Below are 23,293 nucleotides of genomic sequence, written 5' to 3'. Positions count from 1 at the left end.
AACTGTAATCCGTTATGTTACCAGCAAAAATATTGTAATCAGATTAGATTATTTTGAAAAACTAGATTACTTTTAAATTCTGAAAAAAATCCTTTTTAGCTCGAATCAATGAGCCAAATCAGTCCTACATGACAACAAAATCATAAACAACAGAGTAGGGCTGGCTAATAAGTCCTTCGTTTTGGGGTTAAGCTCTGGTAAAACAATTAGGCTAATCTATACTCCCATATTTCCAAGTCCTATTCTTGAAGATCAAGGGGTATAAACATTATTGGAATGCCTGGAATTCTGATAGACTTTGGTTTTTAATGTAAAGATATAATTTAATCGTATTATTATATGAAGTGGAAAGTGATGGTTAAGAAGAAGCCTACATAACCACCACAAAGTAAAAATGTAACATCCACATATGACCAGCTATGTAAACATTAACATTGATTTATCCTGCAATAGATGTCGTTCAAATGTTAACATACATTATTATCTTCTTCTAATGGCTCTTCAGGGGAAAGTAATCTAAAAGTAATGAAATGTAATTACATTACTGAGTTTGGGTTATCCAAAAGTTACGTTACTGATTACATTTTTTGGGACAGGTAACTAGTAACTGTAATGGATTATATTTAGAAAATAACCTACCCAAACCTGCATTTCTCCAGCCTCATCCCTCAGCTGTTTACCAAAAAAAAGTGACTGCTTTGTTGGGGTACCACTTTGTTGTTGTTGGAATCCCAGATTGCCCCTTTAATTAAAGTACAATATTTTATGGTATGAAAAAGCTGTTTGCTGAGTAATAAATCCACAGTCACAAAGGAAGTGTATGTAGATCCACATGTTTTTAATCAATGCTCAACATTTCACCATGAAAATCATATTTTATGCAACACAGGAAAATGGTAAGACTTTGATCTTCAATACTTTGGTCTTGTTTATTCAGCAACTTCTTTACCCTGTAAGAAGAAATAAATAAAATAATGGATCAGTAATAATAATCAACATGATAAATATATGGATAGAATATAATGGATCAGAAATAATAATGAACATGATAAATATATGGATAGAATATAATGGATCAGTAATAATAATGAACATGATAAATATATGTATAGAATATAATGGATCAAGTCTTTAGTGCTCAGTGCTCAGCTTGGATTTTTGATGTTGAAGTACTAACTGAATAACTTTTATTAGATTGTTTAGCCCTTCCTGAAATGTTCTTCTTAGGGATATTCAATTCAGTTGAGTGTAAAAGGTCTGTATTGACCTCTGTGAAGACTGAATCATAGGTGGTGTTGATGTGGTCATATCTGAACATGAGTCAGGTACAGGTTTAGCAGCAGTTCTGTACCTTTCCAGAGTCACGGGTCTTGGCTCTGAGCTTGTTGACCTGAGTCTCAGCGATGTCAGCACGCTCCTCAGCCTCCTCCAGCTCATGCTGAACCTTCCTGAACTTAGACATGTGCTGGTTTGCTGCTTCCTCCTGGGTGAGGAAAAGAGAGGGAGAGCAGAACATCAGCATTCATTATATACCTTTTTCTAAAGATAAATATATTTTCGAATGCTGTTTATATTCGAATGCAGTATTTGACTAAGTTTGTGACTCACCGATTCCTCAGAATGCCTCTTGTAGGCCTTCACTTTCATCTGCAGCTTATCTACCAGGTCCTGAAGTCTGTTAACGTTCTTCTTATCCTCCTCAGTCTGTGGGAGAAGATCAAATGATCAATGCCCCATAATTATATACACAAACCTGTCTGTGTGAAGAATGCACTTTCTCTTACCTGGTAAGTGAGCTCCTTGACTCTGCGCTCATACTTGCGGACTCCCTTGACTGCGTCTACACCTCTTCTCTGCTCGACCTCCACCTCAGTCTCGAGCTCACGCACCTTTGTGGAAGAAATAAATGTAATAAATGGCTGGTGAAATCAGATGTAAAACATCTTGTAAAACAGGTAGAGTCTTCTACCTAGTCAAGGAGGCACAATTGTTGTCTGTTCCTATGTACTATTTACAATTTTTATTGAAGGGGTCTATAATTATAACAACTTTTCATTTTCCCGGTCAGTGGTTCCCAAAGTGGAATTTACATTTCAATTGTTATGAATATTGATAGTCAGAAGCGAGACAGAAGCAAATTAAATTCATAAATGAATTTGGAAGGTAAGTGGGAAAGCACCATATTAAAGTAATGTTTCCAGAGTATGTACATATGTTTGTTACGATTTCATGTTGTTTTTTCACGTTTTTATGAACTTGTGAATGTCCGCTAGCCTACAAGCTAATTTAGCCTTCTAGCTGGTAGCCCCACATAGCAACGCTAACTTCCCTAGCAACAGCCCTTTTGCAGCAGAGTGAATGAGAAGCTAGCGATCTGGAGAGAGAGAAATTAAACAATGTAACTAGATGAAGCCTAACAAATGATTACAATGAGATGAATTGGATTCATGTACAGTCTATTATATTGTGTGTTGATATTTATTTCGAATTTTTATTATTATTATTATTATTATTATGAGTTCAGAAGAAGTCTGCCAGGATTTTTGTACAAGCTTGAACGAAGCAACTAGATTACTACATTTGTATATCTTTATTTTAAGGTCTTGGCTACAACTCCACTAAAAAGTGTAACATATTCCCAAAAATGTTGATTTTGAATGTAAATACATCCTGATTTAAGCTTTTAAAACTGCTACATTTTCTCTCCGACCCATGGCAAAATGTGTAGAATTTCAAGAAATTAGCTCTAAAATGACAAAATATTATTTCTGTCCAAAGGAAAAATGTGTAGAATAGCTGAACATTTGTTTTAAAACTGCAAAATTATGTTTCTGATGCCAGAAGGTGACTTAAAAATGTCCTTTCCCAGGGGCTGAGACATGATTAGTCCAGCCATGCACTGGAGAAGTCGTAGCAAATCCAAAAGATGAAGACTTGTAGACAATCCCATTGCGACCTTAGCTAGCTAAGCTCATGCACAGAAACATTGGATCTAACGGTTGTGCTGAACTGCACATGTTCATGCAGTCAAAAGCACTCCTTCGGTAGAAAGTTGTTTTTGATGAAAATTAAAATGTGTTGGTTTGTTACTTTCACTAGGTTGTAGTAATGACAGTTTCAGCTACTTAAAGATGTATTCCAGTATCTTAATACATTTACTAGAGTCTAGGTCTTGCCTTGAGATTTTAACAAAGAAGGATGAATTTTTCACTTCTCCCATAGACATCTCAAACCCCGGTCTGGTCTGAATCGCAAGCATTCCCGGAAGTCTTGCAATGTTGCACCTCTGGGTTTAGAAACATTGTGGTAAAACTACCTGGATGCTATTTTTACTACACTCTAAGGTAGGAATTGTATTCTGATATTATGAGGGGGTCACTAATTAATTTTCTATCACAAAAGGGGTCCCGTGTCAAAAAGTTTGGGAACCCTTGATCAAGGTGGTTTAGGGTGGCAGGTTTACTAGCAGTTAAATGTTGCTGTTTCAAATACCTGAGTCGTCAATGTACAAATTGGGTTGATGTGGCACTTAACCCTAATTATCACCTATCTGTTGCATATGACTTTATAGGATCAAATGCAGCAATCAGTCTTTTAATCCACCCTGCTGATAACTCACCCTGGACTCCAGTTTCTGGAGCTGCTTCTTGCCTCCCTTCATGGCCAGATTCTCAGCCTCATCCAGGCGGTGCTGCAGGTCCTTGACTGTGATCTCCAGGTTCTTCTTCATCCTCTCCAGGTGAGAGCTGGTGTCCTGCTCCTTCTTCAGCTCCTCAGCCATCATGGCCGCCTGGAAAAGTAGTTTGTTTAATTTATGCACCAATTGGCACAAATCATAACATCCCTCTGACATCTTTATTGTGGTTAACCAGCACAGCTACCATTTCTCTTGAGGACAAATTAAGTTGATGTAATTCAAGGACTCACGTCAGTGATGGCCTTCTTGGCCTTCTCTTCTGCATTCCTGGCCTCCTGGACGATGTCGTCCACCTCTCCCTGCACCTGCACCAGGTCAGTCTCCAGCTTCTTCTTGGTGTTCAGAAGGCTGGTGTTCTGAAGGAGGAAACAAGACAATTTGTTTGACTCTCAAGAGAACTTACAAGGCTGAAATTCTGAAAATCTTCAAGCAAAGACTGTTGAATTCCAGGTGTGTGTAAACGGTATGCTTGGTTGAGTTTCATTAGAAATGGCTTTTGACCCATACCTGGGAGTGCAGCAGTCCAACACGCTCGCTGGCGTCTACCAGCTCAGTCTCAGCCACTTTGCGGCCTCTCTCTGTCTGCTCCAGAGCAACTCTCAGCTCCTCGATTTCAGCCACCATCAGACCGTTTCTGCGCTCCACCATGGCTACCTGCTCCTTCATGTCCTCTGCAGCGCGGACGGCATCATCAAGGTGCAATTGCGCATCCTGGGGTTCACAATGACATACGTTCATTAGGACTTGTGGAATTAGGGGTGGTAGGATGGGTGATAGAAACGTTCATTGGTAAGAATTTACTCAATATTTCCCTCCTTTGTACAGTATATAGTTCAATCTATTCAAATCCACTGTTCTTTTATTTTCTACAGATTCACAAACAAATCCCACTCCATGTTCAGATTTTTGAGCCTGATGTCCCTTTACCTTGAACTGTCCCTGGATGTTCCTCAGCTGTTTCTGGGCCTCAGAGGCCTGCCTGTTGGAGTGGCTCAGCTGGATCTCCATCTCATTCAGGTCTCCCTCCATCTTCTTCTTCACCCTCAGGGCATCATTCCTGCTCCTGATCTCAGAGTCCAGGGTGCTCTGCATGGAGTCAACCACCCTCTGGCTGTTCCTCTTGATCTGCTCCATCTCCTCGTCCTTCTCAGCGATCTTCCTGTCCACCTCACCCTTGATCTGGTTCAGCTCCAGCTGCACACGCAGAATCTTAGATTCCTCGTGCTCCAGTGTGCCCTGGACAAATAGAAGCAGTCAGGCGAAATGTGTTCAATACATTTGGATGTAGGAATTATATATATGACTACGCTAAACACCATTACAGGGAGCATTATCCTGTAGCTGGCGTTGGCTAGCTTAACACTGCTTTCCCCATCTAACAGCTGCAGTTTGTACCTCAGCCTCCTCCAGAGCGGTCTGGATCTCAGACTTCTCTGTCTCCACGGTCTTCTTGGCCTTCTCTAGCTCATGGATGCTCTTGCCAGTCTCTCCAATCTGCTCAGTCAGTTCAGAGATCTCCTCTGCACACACACACACACACACACACACACACACACACACACACACACACACACACACACACACACACACACACACACACACACACACACACACACACACACACACACACAGGAGCAGTTTAGACTTGGGAGACTTCATGTGGATATTGCCAATGTACTGAAGTTGACATTGAATCATAATAACAGTTAATTAATTAACAGCAATTCATATGGTCTTGCAAATCTAATTGCCCTCCACATCCTTTGGTCGTTCAAAGGAATAGTGATCACAAGTAAAATAAATATATATTTTGATCTGTACATTTGATGCTTAAAGTTCTCTCCATTTTCAAAACATTAGTTAAACATGAGCCAAATAGAATCGCTGTCAAATGCTCACGTTGCAAGTTCTTGTTCTCTCTCTTCAGAGTCTCCAGATGATCCAGAGCCTCCTCGTAGGAGTTCTTCATCTTGAAGAGTTCAGTGCTCATAGAGCGAGCCTCCTTCTGAGCTCCTTCCAGCTCAGCCTGGCCCTCCTCATACTTCTGCTTCCACTCTGCCAGAACCTAGGAGTATCCATGGGAGTTTCATTAGATGAAGAGTTTTGAATCAGAAATATGCTACAGTTAATCATATAGCAGACAGAAAATATCACCCTAAGGTGAGGTTTCTTTGTTTTCACCTTGTCAAAGTTCCTCTGCTTCTTATCGAGGTTGGCGGCCAATGCGTTGGCTCTCTCAACATCAATCATGAGGTCCTCCACCTCTCCCTGCAGCCTCTGCTTGGTCTTCTCCAGGGAGGCGCACTTGGAGTTGGTCGCCTCAATGGTCTCCTCTGCCTCCTGCAGACGCTGGGCCAGCTTCTTCCTATTGGACAACAGAGGGAGGTTTTAGCGGCTGAAACAAATGTTACAATACATGTTGATGTAACATTTTCTCAGAGCCCAATCCACCCTCACCATCAATACCCTGTATTTGATTTTTTTCTGTTGCGTGCGACTCACTTGGCCTCCTCCAGCTCCTCTGTGCGCTGGATAGCATCAGTTTCATACTTAGTCCTCCACTGAGCCACCTCACTGTTGGCCTTGGACATGCCGCGTTGCAGCTCTGCCTTGGCCTCCTGCTCCTCCTCAAACTGCTCCCTCAGGAGGTCACAGTCATGGCGGGCAGACTGGACACCGTGGGCAAGTGCATTTTTAGCCTGTGAGAGAGAAAGACAAAGAAAGATTGGAGTCAAACAAATTATGGTAGAAGTCTCTGATGGTGGTGTAGTCACCATGTATATCAAGATATGTCTTTAAACCAGGGTTCTCGAGCTGGAAGGCCGCGATTTTATTTGGCCCCTCACGTTTTCTGAATAAAAAATATAATTTTTTGACAGGGGGACCGTAAAAGACTGTAAAAACACCAACAAATCAGCTCCAAGTGATTTTATTTTTGGAAATCCAATCCAGAGTATTCCCTTGAACAACAGACAGATCTATGTGATCAGAGGCGTCATGCCCATAGGGGGCACAGGGGGGCACGTGCCCCCTCAGATTTGTCCTGTTGTTGTTTCTCTTTAATACTACTAGTTACCTTGTAATTTTCTGAAATTGGCTTTAGTCAGCCCAGATACTGTAGGTTCCCAAAATCCCAACCTCATAACTAGCTACCAAGAAGCCATTTCAGGCTATCAATCGAGGTAGAGTGGCTAGCTTGTCTAACTATCTTAGCTGGTATGCCTGCTAGAAAGGCTGGTCGACTTAAGAAAAGCAAGCAATAACTAAATGTACTGAATGAGTCTCAAATTCCTTTCAATCTTTTACCCAGATTTTAGCAGAAATGAAGAGAAGCATATTTAGTTTCTTTAAAAACACCAGACAAGACACAGACAGCTGAAGAGGTATGCTGAGATATGTTTTTTTTTTTTTTTTTTTTTTTACAATGAATTAATTATAAAGATTATGACTATAGATTGCAGGAAAAGCTGTTTCAGGTGTTTGAAAAATGCAAAATCTCCAACTTCAGGATGGGGGCCTACCCCCCCTCAGGACACCACCCCCAGCCACCATCACATACTTTGTGACCCATCAGATTTATTTTATTTTTTTGGGGGGGGGGGGGGGGTGTATTCTGTCCCTGTACGTGATTGCATACAAATGTAAGCAAGGTTTGAAAATATTATGTTTTAGTCAAATATTATATCTGTCTGTGCTTCTTGCATTCAATTGGCAGTCTACAAATGATTTGTAATTATGTCCTAACCCTAACCCCACAATAAAAAAAATCAGCACACAGCTGAATCTAGTTGATGATCCCTGCACTAAACTCTGGGGTCGGTGGAGTCCATCTTGGGTCCCTTACCTTGACCTCCTCCTCAATCGCCCTCTTCAGCTCCTCCACCTGCTGGGTGAAGGCCTGTTTTCCTCTGGTCAGCTGAGACACCAGGGCTTCCTTCTCCTCCAGCTGGCGGCCAAACTCACCTGCAAGGACAGAGGGACATCTTGTTAATAGGGTCTCTGTTCTCTTGGATTGAAAATGTATTTTAATGTATCATGTGGAATGTTGTTCGGTGGTGAATTGTACAGTAGAAACTATGTGGACCATTGGAGGCTCCTCAGAAGAGGAAGGGGAGGACCATCATCATCCTCAGTGAAATTAATAAAAAATAAAAATAGTGAAACATTAAAAAAGTTAGATAAAACCAAATATATTCACACCACCAAATCATTGATTAAAACACAATGTTATGCAATGAAGGTCTACAGTAGCCTCAACAGCAATCTGTAGCGTAGCACCATGGCGTAGCGTAGCACCGTGGCGTAGCGTAGCACCGTGGCGTAGCGTAGCACCGTGGCGTAGCGTAGCACCGTGGCGTAGCGTAGCACCATGGTGTAGCCATGTTTCCATTCAACAGCTAGTTTCCATCCTCCTCGGGTGACGTTGACTTCAATACAAAACCAAGGAGGCTCATGGTTCTCACCCCCTTCCATAGACTTACACAGTGATAATGACTACGAACTGCAACCTATCATAGCTCTTGCAGCATGAACTAACGTGTTGTCCACTCAATCAAAGGACTAGAGAATTAAGATATTTTTTTCATCTGATCACAGATAGCTGATGTGTTTTGAACTGAAGTCCAGAAGGGAAAAGGAGGAGACGAGAAGAGCACGTAGATGCGAGAAGGAATTATACAACGAGCAAAATGATCATGCTGTTTGTATGTGGCTTCTATGAAAGTGAACTGTGTCTGCGTGGGATCAGGGTAGTATTCATTCCGCACATTCTGTTGAAAACCTTTCTTAAACGGAACCAAATAGAACAAAATTAGGATAACATACCTGAATTTGTCCAATATAAACTCTCGTTTGCAACTGTTGGACTAATTATTACAACCTAGATCAGCTAGATGCAGGCAAGAGTGTGCAAGGCAGTATTGAATGTATCACAGTCTCTCATCTCGATTACTCAAATTCTTCTCTCGACCTGTGCACATACGTTGTAAACTGTCATTCATAGGCTAGGTTGTAGCAACCTCACGATGGGTATATGGAACATTTGAGCATCATGTAGTACTCTAAACCTATCGATGTTACATTGAGCTGGATGAATCGAATATGAAAGAGTCATCCAATATGCTGTAATAGAAATAAGGCCAAGATCCTACAAAAAAAATGATCGTCCTCCTTCATCTTAAACATCACTGAGTGACACTAATGTGGACTATGGACATAAATCCCCAACACATTTTATTGTGTTTTAGTGAAGTAAAACATTAGGTTGTTGTTCATTGTTGATGGTACCATTTTCTGTCAGGAGTCTGGCCCTCTGTCCGCTGATGTCATTGACCTGGCGAACATTCTCATCACTCTTAGTCTTGAGCTCACTCAGCTGGTCCTCAAGAGTACGGCACATCTTCTCCAGATTTCCCTGTTAGTGAAACATGTTCCATCATTACTTTATATATGTGACTGCTGTCAACTTCAGTTCACTTGAATGGTAATGCAGTTGACCCTCCTCAACACTGCTTGATCAAAACATCACTACTCACCTTAGCCTTGGCGACGGCCTCCATGTTGCTGGAAAGGTCATCAATCTCCATCTTGTACTCGCTCTTCTCCTTCTCCAGCTTCTGCTTGACGCGCTGCAGGTTGTCGATCTGCTCCCCGAGCTCAGCCACACTGTCGGCCTGCTTCTTGCGCAGAGCGGCGGCTGTGGCCTCATGCTGCAGGGTGGACTCTTCAAGATCACGACGCAGCTTCTGGAACTCAGCCTCACGCTTCTTGTTCATCTCAATCTGAGCAGCAGTGGCGCCTCCGGCCTCCTCCAGCCTCTCGCTGATCTCCTCAAGTTCCCTGGAGAGATCGGCCCTCTGCTTCTCAACCTTAGCCCTGGCAGCACGCTCAGCCTCAATTTCCTCCTCCAGCTCCTCAATACGGGCCTAGAACAGGGGGCAGGAGCAGGGGGATGAACACTACAATACAGTTGAAACAATTGAACCTCACAAAATAATAATAGTATGTATATTTTGCATGAATGTGTTAATACAAAGACAGTTAATATATTCAGTAGAGTGTCCAATGCAGGATCCAAACTACAATTTTGAAACATCATCTTTACAACAGCAAGAAGCACCACATTCCAACTTATTCAGCCATCAGAATCTATCGGGAAAAATGTGTGCTACCAGAATAATGTTTTTCAAGTCTGTGCTTTTCTGTTCTGGAGCTTTGTACCTGGGTGAGTCTGGAGCTTAGACCCCTAGATCCTCTACTGTACCTGGAGTTCCTTGATCTTCTTCTGCAGCTGAGCTCCCAGAGACTGCTCATCCTCAATATTGCTGAGGAGCTGAGTGGTCTCAAAGTCCTTCCTGAGAAACACAAATATGCCGATTGCAGAGTTAGTTTTGGTTCGAAAGTGTAAAGGGAGAGCATTATACCATTCAAATTGCTTTTAAAGGGATACTTCAGTATTTTGGCAATGATGGCCTGTATCTACTTCCCCACAGTCAGATGAACTTGTGGATACCAGTTGTTTGTCTCTGCATCCAGTATGAAGGATGTTAGATGTAGTTTTGTGAGCCAATGCTTACTAGCATGCTAGCAGTTACCATAGAATTCCAGTCATTGCGCTAACAGTTAGCAACTTTAAACTGCATGCAGAGATAAAAATGATATTCACAAGTTCATCTGGCTCTGGGGAAGTAGATAAAGAGCTTCCAAAATCCTGAAGTGTCTCTTTAAGAATCACATGAATATGCTGATTCACAACTACAAGAATTAGCCAAAAACAACCATTACAGCAGCTAATACTGTCATTTGTTTGTTTTTACTTCTTGATTTTCTCATCAGCTTGCTGCTTGTCATTCTCCAGGTCCATTATGGACTCCTGGGCCAGTTTCAGATCTCCCTCCAGCTTTCTCTTGGATCTCTCAAGGTCCATACGGAGCTTCTTCTCTTGCTCCAGAGAACCCTCAAGCTAGAAGATAAAAACACATATATTATTAAAATCTAAACAACTGAAGATAATATAATCTTACATACTATCATGGCCAAAATGTCAAACTCCACTCACGTCGTCCACTTGCTGTTCCAGCTTGGTCTTGGCCTTGGTCAGAGTGTTGACTTTGTCCTCCTCTGCCTGCAGGTCATCCAGTGTCTGCTGGTGGGCCTCTTGGAGGGCTTTCTTCTCCTTGGTCAGCTTGGCAACACTCTCATCCATAGACGCCATCTCCTCTGTCAGGTTTTTAACCTGTAAATGGCCACAACATGATTATACTTCACCATAAAGGGGAGATAGAGTTTGTTATATGTTGCATTCAGTTCGTTTAGATTAGAACTGCATCAACAATTACTGTACTATAGATTCAACACTAGATGGCAGTGTTCACCACGCCAGTGTACTGAATGGAAGTCATAAATGAGGGGGAGCAGAACATACAATGAATGTACCCCACAACTGAAATTGTACTATTGTGTGTTCATTTTTCCTGCACCCACAATACAACTTGAATTCCATTTCTTTAAGCTATGCTTTGAGTTGATTAATGTTTGGAAGACCTTGTTTTCAGTGGCGTGCTTCTCCTTCTCCACTTTGGCCAGGGTGAGCTCCAGGTCATCAATATCCTTCTTCAACTCAGAGCACTCATCCTCCAGCTTCCTTTTCTTGGCAGTCAACTCAGCATTGATCTCCTCCTCATCCTCCAGCCTCTCGGTCGTCTCTTTGAGTTTGGCCTCCTGCTGGATCTTGCTCTTGATGAGCCCCTCACACCTTTCCTCAGCATCGTTCAGACTCTCTCCTTCCTGGTTTCAGAACAGGGGATAAAAATAAGCGGCCTAATTTTGTGTATCAAAATACTGACTTCATTTAGTCAAATATGTCAGACCAAATCATGAAATATATAAATAACAGATAAACAGTGTGCCTGTGTGTGTATGTAAATGTGTGTTTAAATGTGCCTTCATGTAGGTCGTTGCTCACTCACAGATGTTACTTGGAGCGCCAGGTCGTTCTTCTCCTGTGTCAGGGACACCAACTTCTCCTCCATTTGCTTCTTTGTGGACAGAGCCTTGGCCAGGTCTATTTTCATCTTCTCATAGTTCTCCTTCATGTTGGCCAGCTCCTTCTCAGTCTCAGCGCTCTGCAGCAGGGGCTTGATCTTGAAGTACAACTTCATCCATGGCCAGGTTTTGACATTCATGAATGAGCGGATGTTGTACTGGATGGCGAAGACAGACTCTCTGTTCAACAGAAAGGATATAGTGGCATGGCGAGTGACGTCCCACCAGGCACAGACTTCAGTTCAACATTTTGTTTTGATTTACATTTGGTTGAGTTGTCAACTAACATGAATTCAACATGACGTTGAAGTCGGAGTAAAAGAACAACAAATCCTCTGCCCCCTTTTGTATACAGCTGAGGAATCGGTGTAGGGAAATGTAACCCATCTTAAACTCACAGACAGCTCTCTCGATGCAAGGACTGACAGGTCATGCATGTTAAGCTCAACAAGACTTTGATATTTTTCAAAAGTAAATGGGCTAATATCACAAATGTATTAAATGACAGTTGAACAGCCAAATCCCAAACTGCAGCTATAAAGTGAGAATCCTTAGTTGCTATATCCATTTCTGGACTAAATTCATTAACCCAAAAGCTTTAGTAGACCATTATAAGATGTACCTTCTCATTCTGAACAACTCACAGCATATATAGTATGTAATCATAATGCATTAGATACAAGTGGTTGACAGAAAGCTTTGCCAAGATGTCTACTATTCCTCACCTCCTCTCCATCATCTTGGTGAACTCTCTCCTCATGAGGAATCCACGGCTGAGAGCCTGGACCATGCCGACCAGAGTGGCCAGCTTCTCATCTCTCATCTCCTCCAGGACACCCAGCAGACCGGCTTTGAAGAACACCTGAGACACAGGTTAACACGGTCAATGGAACCACAGATAGAAAGGCTTGAATCAAAAGAGGGGAACAACACCACTAGATTGATTTAAACAACATTAACTCTGCAATGGTTGCAAACATACCATGGGATAGGTTGTGTCTAAGTTGTTAGTTATTGTACAGTTGTACAGAGCCTTCAGAAAGTATTCACAGCCCTCAACTTTTCCCAGCCTGAATTTAAAATGAATTACATTGAGATGTTGTGTCACTGGCCTTCACACAATAGCCCATAATGTCAAAGTGGAATTATGTTTTTAGACACATTTTTACAAATTAATTCATTTGAAATGAAAAGCTGAAATGTCTTCGGTCAATAAGTATCCAACCCCTTTGTTATGGCAAGCCTAAATAAGTTCAGGAGTAAAAATGTGCTTAACAAGTCACATAATAAGTTGCATGGACCTACTCCATGTGCAATAATAGTGTTTAACATTACATTTTAATGACTTGCTCATCTCTACCCCACACATACAATTATCTGTAAGGTCCCTCAGTCGAGCAGTAAATTTCAAACACAGATTCAACCGCAAAGACCAGGGAGGTTTTTCCCTTGACTCTCAAAGAAAGGCACCTATTGGTAGATGGGTAAAAAAAGATATTGAATATCCCTATGAGCAAGGTGAAGTTATTGATCACACTTTGGATGGTGTATCAATACACCCAGTCAATACTAAGATATAGGCATCCTTCCTAACTCAGTTACCAGAGCGGAAGGAAACCTCTCAGGGATTTCACCATGAGGCGAACGGTGACATTAAAACAGAATTTAACGGCTGTGACAGGAGAAAACTGAGGATGGATTAACATGTAGTTACTCCACAACACTAATGTAAATGACCGAGTGAAAAAATGGAAGCCTGTACAGATTAATAATATTCCAAAACATGCATCCTGTTTGCAATAAGGCACTATAGTAAAACTGCAAAAGAATGTGGCAAATAAATGTACTTTAAGTCCTGAATACAAAGCATTATGTTTGGGGCAAATCCAACACAACACTGAGTACCACTCCACATTTTTTCAAGCATGGTGTTGGCTGCATCATGTTGTGGGTATGCTTGTTGTTGACAAAAACTAGGGAGTTTTTTTTACAATAAAAAGAAAACGGAGTAGAGCTAAGCGCAGGCAAAAACCCTAAAGGAGAACCTGGTTCTGTCTGCTTTACAACAGACACTGGGAGACAAACGCACCTTTCAGCAGGACAATAACCCCAAGCAGAAGGCCAAATATACACTGGAGTTGTTACCAAGATGACACTGAATGTTCCTGAGTTGCCAAGTTCAGTTTTTGACTTAAATCGGCATGAAGATCTATGGCAAGATTTGAAAATGGCTACATTGAATGTTTCTGAGTTGCCAAGTTACAGTTCTGACTTAAATCGGCATGAAAATCTATGGCAAGATTTGAAAATGGCTACATTGAATGTTTCTGAGTTGCCAAGTTACAGTTTTGACTTAAATCGGCATGAAAATATATGGCAAAAATTGAAAATGGCTGAAAACAGACACATCATCTTGCAATGATTAACAACTAGCTTGAGAGAGCTTGAATAATTTTTTTAAGAATAATGTTCAAATATTGTACAATCCAGGTGTGGAAAGCTCTTCGAGACTTACCCAGAAAGGCTCACAGCTGTAATCGCTGCCAAAAGGAAGTCTAACATGTCTTGGCCCAGAGGGTTGAATAACCAAGATGTTTTAGTGTTTTATTTTTTATAATTGTTTTTTTTTACAAATGTTAGAATTTTTCTTCCACTTTGACATTCAAATATTTTGCGTAGCTCATTGACAATAAATCACAATTAAATATTTTTAAATCACAAATTTTCACATTTTTTGTTTTGTTTTTTTTAATCAAGGGGTGTGAATACTTTCTGAAGGCACTGCTGATGAATAATGTACACAGATACAGACAACTGCAGCCATACCACTCTAACACCATGCGCATGATAATTACTTTCGTTTCTCTTCTATACTTGTCATGTAATTACTTTGGCGAAAAAAAACGCTACAACGATTTTCCACTTTTTCCATTAGTTAAATGAAGAAGAAATAATAACATAGTGGGTATACCAACTGAAGTGATTTTAAATTATCATAGTAGTTGTGTTTTGTTGTCATCTTTTCCTGGGAGTATTTGACTGACCTTGGTGTGTCCAAACTTGTAATCCTCGTGATTCACATCAATGGACCCAAGCAGCTTCTCAGAAGCCTTCTTGTTGTCCATGAACTGGCCCTCAGGGATGACGCTGGCATTCAGTACTTTGTACCTGAATGAGGAGATATTTTTAACATGTCAAGTTGTAATATGTTGGTTATATTTCGTCAAAGGTAAGACTATTCTGATGCTGGGAAAACCCTTGGAGCAGATATTTTATGGGGTGTGTGTATGTGTGTGCGTATGTGCCTCTGCTTGAAATCAGCATAGATGATTCTGCTGGGGAAGCCCTTTCTGCAGATCCTGATGCCCTCCAGTACACCATTACACCTGAGCTGGTGAATAACCAGGAAGTTCTCCATCAGACCTGGTAAAACAAAACAAGTCTCTTTTAATACTCATAAACAGATTATAGATTGGGATTGTTAAGGTCACTGATACTGTACTGATAAGAAGACATATTTAACTCAATATTTCTTGTACCTGGAGTCTTTGACTCGTTGGGGATCAGGCAGCGCACAAAGTGAGGATGAGTGCTCCTCAAGTTGGTCATCAGCTTTTGTAAGTTCTCCTGTAAGAGGGTTACAAACCATTTTCTCAGACATCATTTATGATAATCAATGCAACTTTTGAAAGACTAAATATGCATATTTCAAAAGCTCACCCTGAACTGGGAGGACACAGTCTGCATGGAACCACCCTTCTTCTTGCCTCCTTTCTTGGCTTTATCTGTTAAAATGGGGGAAAGTAAAAGATAACTAGAAAAGTAAATTTCCTAGAGCGGATGGAATAAATAGAATAATAATAAGAATATGTAAGAAATTTAGAGTGGTCTTGTCTTCAGCAAGCACACTAATTATATACCAGAGAATCTCTGGTTAACTTCACACGTATCTAGAGGCAAATGCTGTCAATCAGATTGTGTAGAATAACACCTATTGTATGAGTAAATTAACCCAGTAATAAACCCTGAGAAATTGTGATATATTCAAGGACTTTAAAGAAAATTGTAACTGGTGCTTAATTAAATATTTTGACGTGATGCCAGTCTTACCCTCAGGTGGGGCAGCAGGATACAGGGCAGCCAGAAGTTTGACTCCTGACTTCCCGTACAGTTGACATACTGAGTCGTTCAGGGGGTCCTTGTTCTTCTCCAGCCACCCAGTGATGTTGTAGTCCACAGTGCCGGCGTAGTGCACCAGGGAGAAGTGGGCCTCTGCCTTGCCTTTGGCAGGCTTGGGCTTCTCAAATGCCTGTGCTTTGCCAAGATGCTGGGAGTACAGCTTGTCCTTGAAGGTAGTGTCTGAAGACTTGGGGAACATGCACTCCTCTTCAAGGATGGAGAAGATGCCCAATGGCTTTACGAAAGGAGATGTATATCAAATTAGTGATATTTACACTTTGGATCACATTAATTCCTTTAGTAAACATGCTGTTATAGGATTATATTCATTTAGAGGCACATAATAGGAAACATATTGAGATCTCAACAGTCAGATACTGATAATATCTCAAACAGCGCTCCATATGAGCTTTGCTTTTATGGTCCATTATAATCCTCACAGACATCTTACCTTCTCAATAAGCTCAATGCAGGCAGCCAAGTCCATGCCGAAGTCAATGAAGGCCCAGACGATTCCCTCCTTCTTGTACTCCTCTTGCTCCAGGACGAACATGGTGTGGTTGAAAAACTGTTGCAGTTTCTCATTGGTGAAGTTGATGCACAGCTGCTCCATGCTGTTATACTGTTGATGGAGTTTTAAAAGGGGTAATTTCATCATACAAGTTTGTAATCCATCTCAATCAGAACGAATTGTCTTGTTCTGGTCTCATACTCACGTCAAAGATCTCAAACCCGGCAATGTCAAGCACACCGATATAGAACTGCCTTGGATTCTTGGTGTCCAACATCTCATTGATACGGATGACCATCCACAAGAACATCCTCTCATAGATGGACTTGGCCAGAGCACTGACTGAGTTATTAACCTGCAATGATAATACCTCAAATTAATACATGAGATATTGACCATGTCCAGTGATAAGGTGATACAAGCTTGGGAAAAACAAAAGCAATGCACTCGTCCCCCAAATAATTCCTGTGCTCAGAAAATTGTAGATTTGTTTGGCCGCCGTACCTGTGGCACAGTCTGTCCCTTGGTCACATACTCATTGCCGACCTTCACTCTGGGGTAGCACAGAGCCTTCAACATCTCAGCTGAGTTCAGACCCAGAAGGTAGCCAATTTTATCAGCCACTGGAGAGAGAACCAACAACAACAGATTCAGGCACACAAGAACGCTTTTTTTCTGATGTTAAACTGGCAAATTAGTTTGGATAACTTCTTTGTAGGTTAGGTTTTGATTCATCTAACTTCAAGTCATTTGAGGAGGTTGTACCTGTTCTCCAAAAATTATCCCCTGCCTGACTTTCATGTGGCACTGTCTGTCTTAGGTGTTCTATGTCTATGTTGGGGACTGGGACAAATGCTTTACATATTGTATATCTATGAGTGGGACTCACCCTCTGTGCCGTCTGGCTCGGCCTGCTCCTCACGCTGCTTCTGCTTGAATTTCAAGTTTCCATGGTGCACTACAGCTCCTGTCAGCTTGTAGATGCCAATCTTCTCATCATTAGTGAAGCCCAGGATTGTAATGGCATCCTGACATTAAAGAGGAAGTACCACAGTGATGAACTGAACTGTAGTTTGGTCAGTTACACTACAGTTCTGTGCTGCTCACTGCAGAACAAATGGGATGGATAGATTTGACTGGCTTCTCTGTTCCACATGATTACGCTTGGCAAACACATTAGTAGATGGCAGCACAAAATGAGTTTTCACAGTTCCACAGGACACTTAGTGGCGCTCTCTTGTGAATGTCTTACATGTATGTGCCTCAAGGTGAAGTGTGAAGGCATGAAGAGTTCCTTGAGGCACATGTCTAACTAACACAAGGCATTTAGAATCAAACTAAAAATACATGAAAATTCCCAGCTGCCACCAAGTTGGAATTACACAGAGCATTCAGTGTGTATGGTGGTCCTACCCATTCCCTATCTAGAGTTTGGTTAACCCTTTGTTTGACTCACATCTGTGGCATCCAGCTCTTCCTTGTCGTTGATGCTGGCCACAGCGATCTGACCCTGGCTACACATGGGGAAGTCGTAGGGGTTGGTGGTGATGAGCGACATTTCTGTGGACAACGGAGAAATGCTTGTCAGGTAAATCTCATATAATTCTGCTGTCCTACTTTACAGTATCTCTCCCTCCTATACTCAATAGATGGACTCAATGATACATGTATTATTACTAGTGCATCACAGTGTATTACTCTATAGATATTTCCCAGAGACCTGACTCATGTCTAGATGTCTTGTTACCTTGGATGTAATCATTGTAATAGTATTATTAGTGTGGGCTATGAATATTTTTATAAGTTCCACAGATGGGGGTGGGAATAATTTCCCTGAATCTCTACTTTGTCGTACCAACTATCTCAGGTTTGTGGCCTGTCATCATCTGGAAGAAGATGTGGTAGCCTCTCTCATCAGGCAACTGGAAGGACACTCTGGACTTCTCCAGCAGGTCTGAGAGAGAAAGAGAAAGAGAGAGAGAGAGAGAGAGAGAGAGAGAGAGAGAGAGAGAGAGAGAGAGAGAGAGAGAGAGAGAGAGAGAGAGAGAGAGAGAGAGAGAGAGAGAGAGAGAGAGAGAGAGAGAGAGAGAGAGAGAGAGAGAGAGAGAGAGAGAGAGAGAGAGAGAGAGAGAGAGAGAGAGAGAGAGAGAGAGAGAGAGAGAGAGATTATATTTGTCTATGTGATCTCCAAAAAAAGATATGTGTTGGATTTAGGAAAGCATTGAGAAACAATCAAAACCAACTCACAGGTCTCAATGTCAGCTTTAGCCAGTTTACCACCTTGGAAGTGAATCCTGATGAATTTACCCTACAGTAGAGCATGGGGGTTAAAAATAGGTCAACAAATAAATCAACAATTTACTTTGATAGACCTCTTTAAACATTACAGTTTGTTGGTCATCTATTGAAATGACAATAGGAAACTACTGAAATATATCTGTCCGATATAAGGTAACTTCCAACGTGTGCCCTTCATACTACTTACAAAGCGAGACGAGTTGTCATTCCTCACTGTTTTGGCATTACCGTAAGCCTCCAGCAGAGGGTTAGCTGCAATGATCTGATCCTCAAGAGACCCCTGATTGAGACAAATACAAGTTGCTCAGAAACTGGTAAAGCACATTTTTCTCGATTGATCACTTTTCTTGAAACATGATTCAACCAAACTGAAATTAAAAGGCAAACATAAGAACAACCTACTTGCATTTTGCTGGGGTCTACTTCCTTCTTCTTCTCTCCACCAGACACTGCAATGGTGGCAAAGTACTGGATGACACGCTTGGTGTTGACAGTCTTTCCTGCACCGGATTCTCCGCTGGTTTATATGACAGAGAACGAGGGGTTTTAGTTACATGTTTGAGTGTCAGATTGTCTTTCACTAAGAAATAGCATAGAAAAATACACTGTTAACCTGTGTTCTGACATAAGTCTTTAACAAATAATCCTTCTCATCGACTCGTTATTACACATAACCTGATGCTCTAATCTCTCCATAATGTCATGTATTTCATCACACCAAGTGACCCAACTTATTACAATAGAAACACTTTCTCAAGTGACATTTTAGTAAACAACTTACGTAATCAGGACGGACTGGTTCTCCTTATCTGAAAACAAAACCATATTGCTTATCATACTCAAGAAAGATTATGGGGACATTTAATTCAAAGCATCATCATGAATTTCAATTTGGAACATTTTCCATTCAAGGGTAGTGAAATCAGATATTCCCAGCAAACTGTTCGAACCTAGACTAGAAAACAGTAGATACCTCTCTGAAGTATATTTTAAATTTCCATTGATGCATCCGTTCATCTATCCATGCGCACTTAATGGACATTCATCCAACTATCCAACCAACCATCCATCCATCCCTCTGTCCATCCAACCATCCACTCATCCATCCAACTATCCAACCAACCAACCAACCAACCAACCAACCATCCATCCATCCATGAGCACTTAATGGACATTCATCCAACTATCCAACCAACCAACCAACCATCCATCCATCCCTCCGTCCATCCAACCACCCATTCCTCCATCCATCCAACCATCCATTCATCCATCCAATTATCCAACCAACCAACCAACCAACCAACCAACCAACCAACCAACCAACCATCCATCCATTTGTCCATCCATCCAATCATCCATTCATCCAACCGACCATCCTTTCATCCGTCTATCCATCCATACATCCATCCATCCAACCATCCATCCAATCATCCATTCATCCATCCAATCATCCTTCCATCCGTCCATCCATCCAACCATCCTTCCATCCGTCTATCCATTTATCCATCCATCCATGGGAGCTTGTACCAATCAGCATGAACTGAAAGGCGTTGTCAGAGACGGAGAAGATATGGGGTGGAGCCTCCATCCTCTTCTTCCCTCTGTAGGCGTTGACAACCTCTTCGTCGTACACAGGGAGCCACTTGTAGGGGTTCACCGTGGCGCAGAAGAGCCCCGAGTAGGTCTAGATGAAAGCATAATTAATTTAGGAGATTTAGGAGATTAACAAAGTCAGATGTACTTTTACCTGGATTTATGTGAGGATGTGGGTGTACTTTGGTATACTGATGTGGATCTACTCTATTGATATGTTTTGGTTTCTACCGTTCATTTATGTGTAGGACTGTATGTGTGTATTTATTATGTTCATGTGTGTGTGTTTATTATCTTCATGTGTGTGTGTTTATTATCTTCATGTGTGTGTGTATTTATTATCTTCATGTGTGTGTGTTTATTATCTTCATGTATGTGTGTGTTTATTATCTTCATGTGTGTTTGTGTTTGTATGTGCAGGTTTCTTACATAGATCATCCATGCTGCATAACGCTCTTTGAGGTTATACAACACAGAGGCTTCATTCAGGTAGGTCATCATGGCCATGTCCTCAATCTTGTCGTACTTAGGGGGGTTCATCTCATAGATGTCTGCATCTTTGAACTCTTTTCCTTCCTGAAACAGTCAGAAATCTAGATTACACACAGATCAACCTGGACATGACTGAATGCTTTTTGTTCATTAAATACATGTTGAATCTTTAAAAAAAATGCATATCCACATTAATCCAACTACTTAGTTATCACCCACTGACACATATCTGGTGTTTCTTGACTAGTCAATTACAAACAATCTATGCCATTGTTAAGTAGCTGTGTTAAAGATGATGTGTTTGAAGGTTGTATTCTGGCTACAAAAAACAAGAAATGCTTCATAATATTTATTTTGTTAAATATTTTATATTGAAATGTTTTTGATCATTTCGATGAGTTTTCAAGAAATAGAGTAATTACACAAACTTGACTACTTTTCAGATCAGGATTACCTCCTTAGTGCCGTCAGGTTTCGTGACTGTCACAGTACACTTCCCGTCGGCCCTGGCAGTGACCAGACCCTTAAGGTACAGCTCCGCCTTGTCTGTCACATAGCAGGAGTTCTTTGAATCAAAGGGTGCGGCTTGTGCCTCCATCCTCTCCTTCTCAGATTTACGAAGGTATATGGCAGCCTTGCCGTAGATTTTCATCTCCGCGTCCGTACTCATGGTGACGGATAACTAGGAAAGAGATGAAACAAGAAACATGATTGACTCTGTGGTGCTTCCTCCCCAGTCAACAGAGTTAGGTGAGCGGTATCTCTAACAGAATATTCTCATCACTTTTTATGTGAAGAGTCAAACCGTGTCTCACCTTCTTTTTTCCCTCCTACAGATGAATGTGTACTTCTTAGAGGACCCTGTGAAACAGAAGGTGTTGAACTTTTATACCTTTATTTAACTAGGCAAGGCAGTTAAGAACAAATACTTATTTTGCAATGACAGCCTAACCCCGCCAATCCCTCCCCTAACCCGGGCAACGTTGTGCCAACTGTGCGCTGCCCTATGGGACTCCTAATCACAGCCGGTTGTGATACAGCCCGGAATCGAACCAAGGCCTGCAGTGACACCTCTAGCACTGAGTTGCGGTGACTTAGACCAGGTCGCAGTTGCAAATGAGAACGTGTTCTCAACAAGTCTACCTGGTTAAATGAAGGTGAAATAAAAGACCGCTGCGTCACTCAGGAGCTGAGGTGCCACTGGTAACTTTCATTTTCCTAGTGACAACACACTTTACCACTATTTTTTTATTTGATTAAAATGAATACCGCTGAAAACCCAGTTACATTCTAGACACTTAAATTTACCAACAAATGAAAATTAGAGATTTAAAATAAAACATTTAAAGTAAGAAAAATGTTTTACATTTAATTGCATTTTGTCAAATCTTACAAGAGACATGCAGAAGTCAATTCAAACAGTGCAGTTAGCTACTGCCTCAGTTGCTGAGTACAACGAGGAGACAAATATACAAATCTAAGGAGGTGGAGAGGTCTTACCACAGAGGAAGAAGGTATCTGACTTATGGATGCTGGGGCCTCAGCCTCCTTATATCTGGTTGGAAGTGCCAACCAGGCAAAAGTTAATTATGGACCACTCTGGGAAAGGACATGAATTGTAGGAGAGACCTCTGTGTGTCTGTGTCTCGCTAGAACCTCCCACTTCCAGGAGCACCACACTCCCATGACATTACTTTTTAATGTCATATTTGTCTCTGAATTGAATTTCACTGAATTTACTTAAGCAAGATTTAATTACTAATTGTTATAACAATATCAAAAATGTTATTTATCGAAGAGATTCCAATGTTACTTCCACTGACCGTCATATACTGTAATGGACTGAGTCCATGTTGCTTCTACTGAACCTCATATACTGTAATGGACTGAGTCCATGTTGCCCCACTACAACTAAAATAGTTTTCATTAAGTCTAATCTGACCTTATTTAGTTCCATTTTAGTGGCATTAATCCTCATCAACAACTTTATATATATGTTCACCTGTTATTTATATTGTTTAGCTTGTAAACACATCTGAACTGTCTCCTCACCTCATGCTTGTGACGTAGATGGTCGTTACCTCGTGCTTTGCTTCATTTGATTTATCACCCTGGTGGAACGACATTAATATTTAACAGATAGAATGGAAACATTTCAATTTCAGTTTATAAAACTTATAAATCTAATGTGTTGTTTTTATCTACAGTTTGACATATTGAAGATACTGGAGGCTTGTTCTATTTGTCTCACATTTCAGTTGGTAAAAACTTCTTATGACTTACATAACACCATACCAGTATTTCAATCATCTTATCCACTCATATTGCTGACAGCGACATAGCTGCCTCAAACTGTTATTACTCTCTGAAGTTAACTGCTTAGCAGCTGAGCTGGTAAAAATGAATAGGGAGTAGTTACAATAAAGTAACAGATTCCTTTACATTTCCATTAACCCACTGTTCCTAGGCCATCATTGAAA

At 41.2% G+C, this 23,293-nt stretch overlaps 1 protein-coding gene across 1 annotated transcript; it reads right to left on the bottom strand.

The window, feature by feature from the left end:
* Positions 1-817: 817 nt before the first annotated feature.
* LOC139399473 (myosin heavy chain, fast skeletal muscle-like) lies at positions 818-21,495 on the bottom strand. The gene is made up of 39 exons (XM_071144888.1): positions 21,268-21,495; positions 20,751-20,897; positions 20,256-20,412; positions 19,510-19,537; positions 19,152-19,245; positions 18,916-19,008; positions 18,678-18,738; positions 18,286-18,384; positions 17,887-17,990; positions 17,320-17,458; positions 16,935-17,053; positions 16,636-16,785; positions 16,371-16,541; positions 15,851-16,154; positions 15,461-15,519; positions 15,280-15,367; positions 15,046-15,163; positions 14,785-14,908; positions 12,466-12,602; positions 11,665-11,920; positions 11,240-11,482; positions 10,755-10,931; positions 10,513-10,658; positions 9,960-10,050; positions 9,232-9,621; positions 8,984-9,110; positions 7,542-7,660; positions 6,200-6,396; positions 5,879-6,062; positions 5,597-5,762; positions 5,093-5,217; positions 4,625-4,933; positions 4,205-4,408; positions 3,928-4,053; positions 3,620-3,790; positions 1,785-1,889; positions 1,609-1,704; positions 1,352-1,483; positions 818-950 (listed from the first exon to the last, which is right to left on the bottom strand). The coding sequence occupies exons 1-39, from the start codon at positions 21,481-21,483 to the stop codon at positions 930-932; spliced, it is 5,793 nt and encodes a 1,930-aa protein (XP_071000989.1). The 5' UTR covers positions 21,484-21,495; the 3' UTR covers positions 818-929.
* Between the last annotated feature and the right edge of the window lie 1,798 nt (positions 21,496-23,293).

Source organism: Oncorhynchus clarkii, unplaced genomic scaffold, assembly GCF_045791955.1.
Source record: "Oncorhynchus clarkii lewisi isolate Uvic-CL-2024 unplaced genomic scaffold, UVic_Ocla_1.0 unplaced_contig_498_pilon_pilon, whole genome shotgun sequence".
Classification (NCBI taxonomy): domain Eukaryota; kingdom Metazoa; phylum Chordata; class Actinopteri; order Salmoniformes; family Salmonidae; genus Oncorhynchus; species Oncorhynchus clarkii.
Note: the sequence above shows the minus strand (reverse complement) of the source record. Positions and strands in the feature narration are given on the sequence as shown.

What these genes read in the sequence shown, in the direction of transcription:
- LOC139399473 (XM_071144888.1), bottom strand. Translation starts at nt 21,483, where the DNA reads ATGAGTACGGACGCGGAGATGAAAATCTACGGCAAGGCTGCCATATAC. An exon ending in ACAAGTTTGGACACACCAAG is followed by an intron (nt 12,603 to 14,784) that starts GTCAGTCAAATA and finishes CCTGTGTCTCAG; the next exon opens with GTGTTCTTCAAAGCCGGTCT. An exon ending in ACATCCAGGGACAGTTCAAG is followed by an intron (nt 4,409 to 4,624) that starts GTAAAGGGACAT and finishes TGTGAACCCCAG; the next exon opens with GATGCGCAATTGCACCTTGA.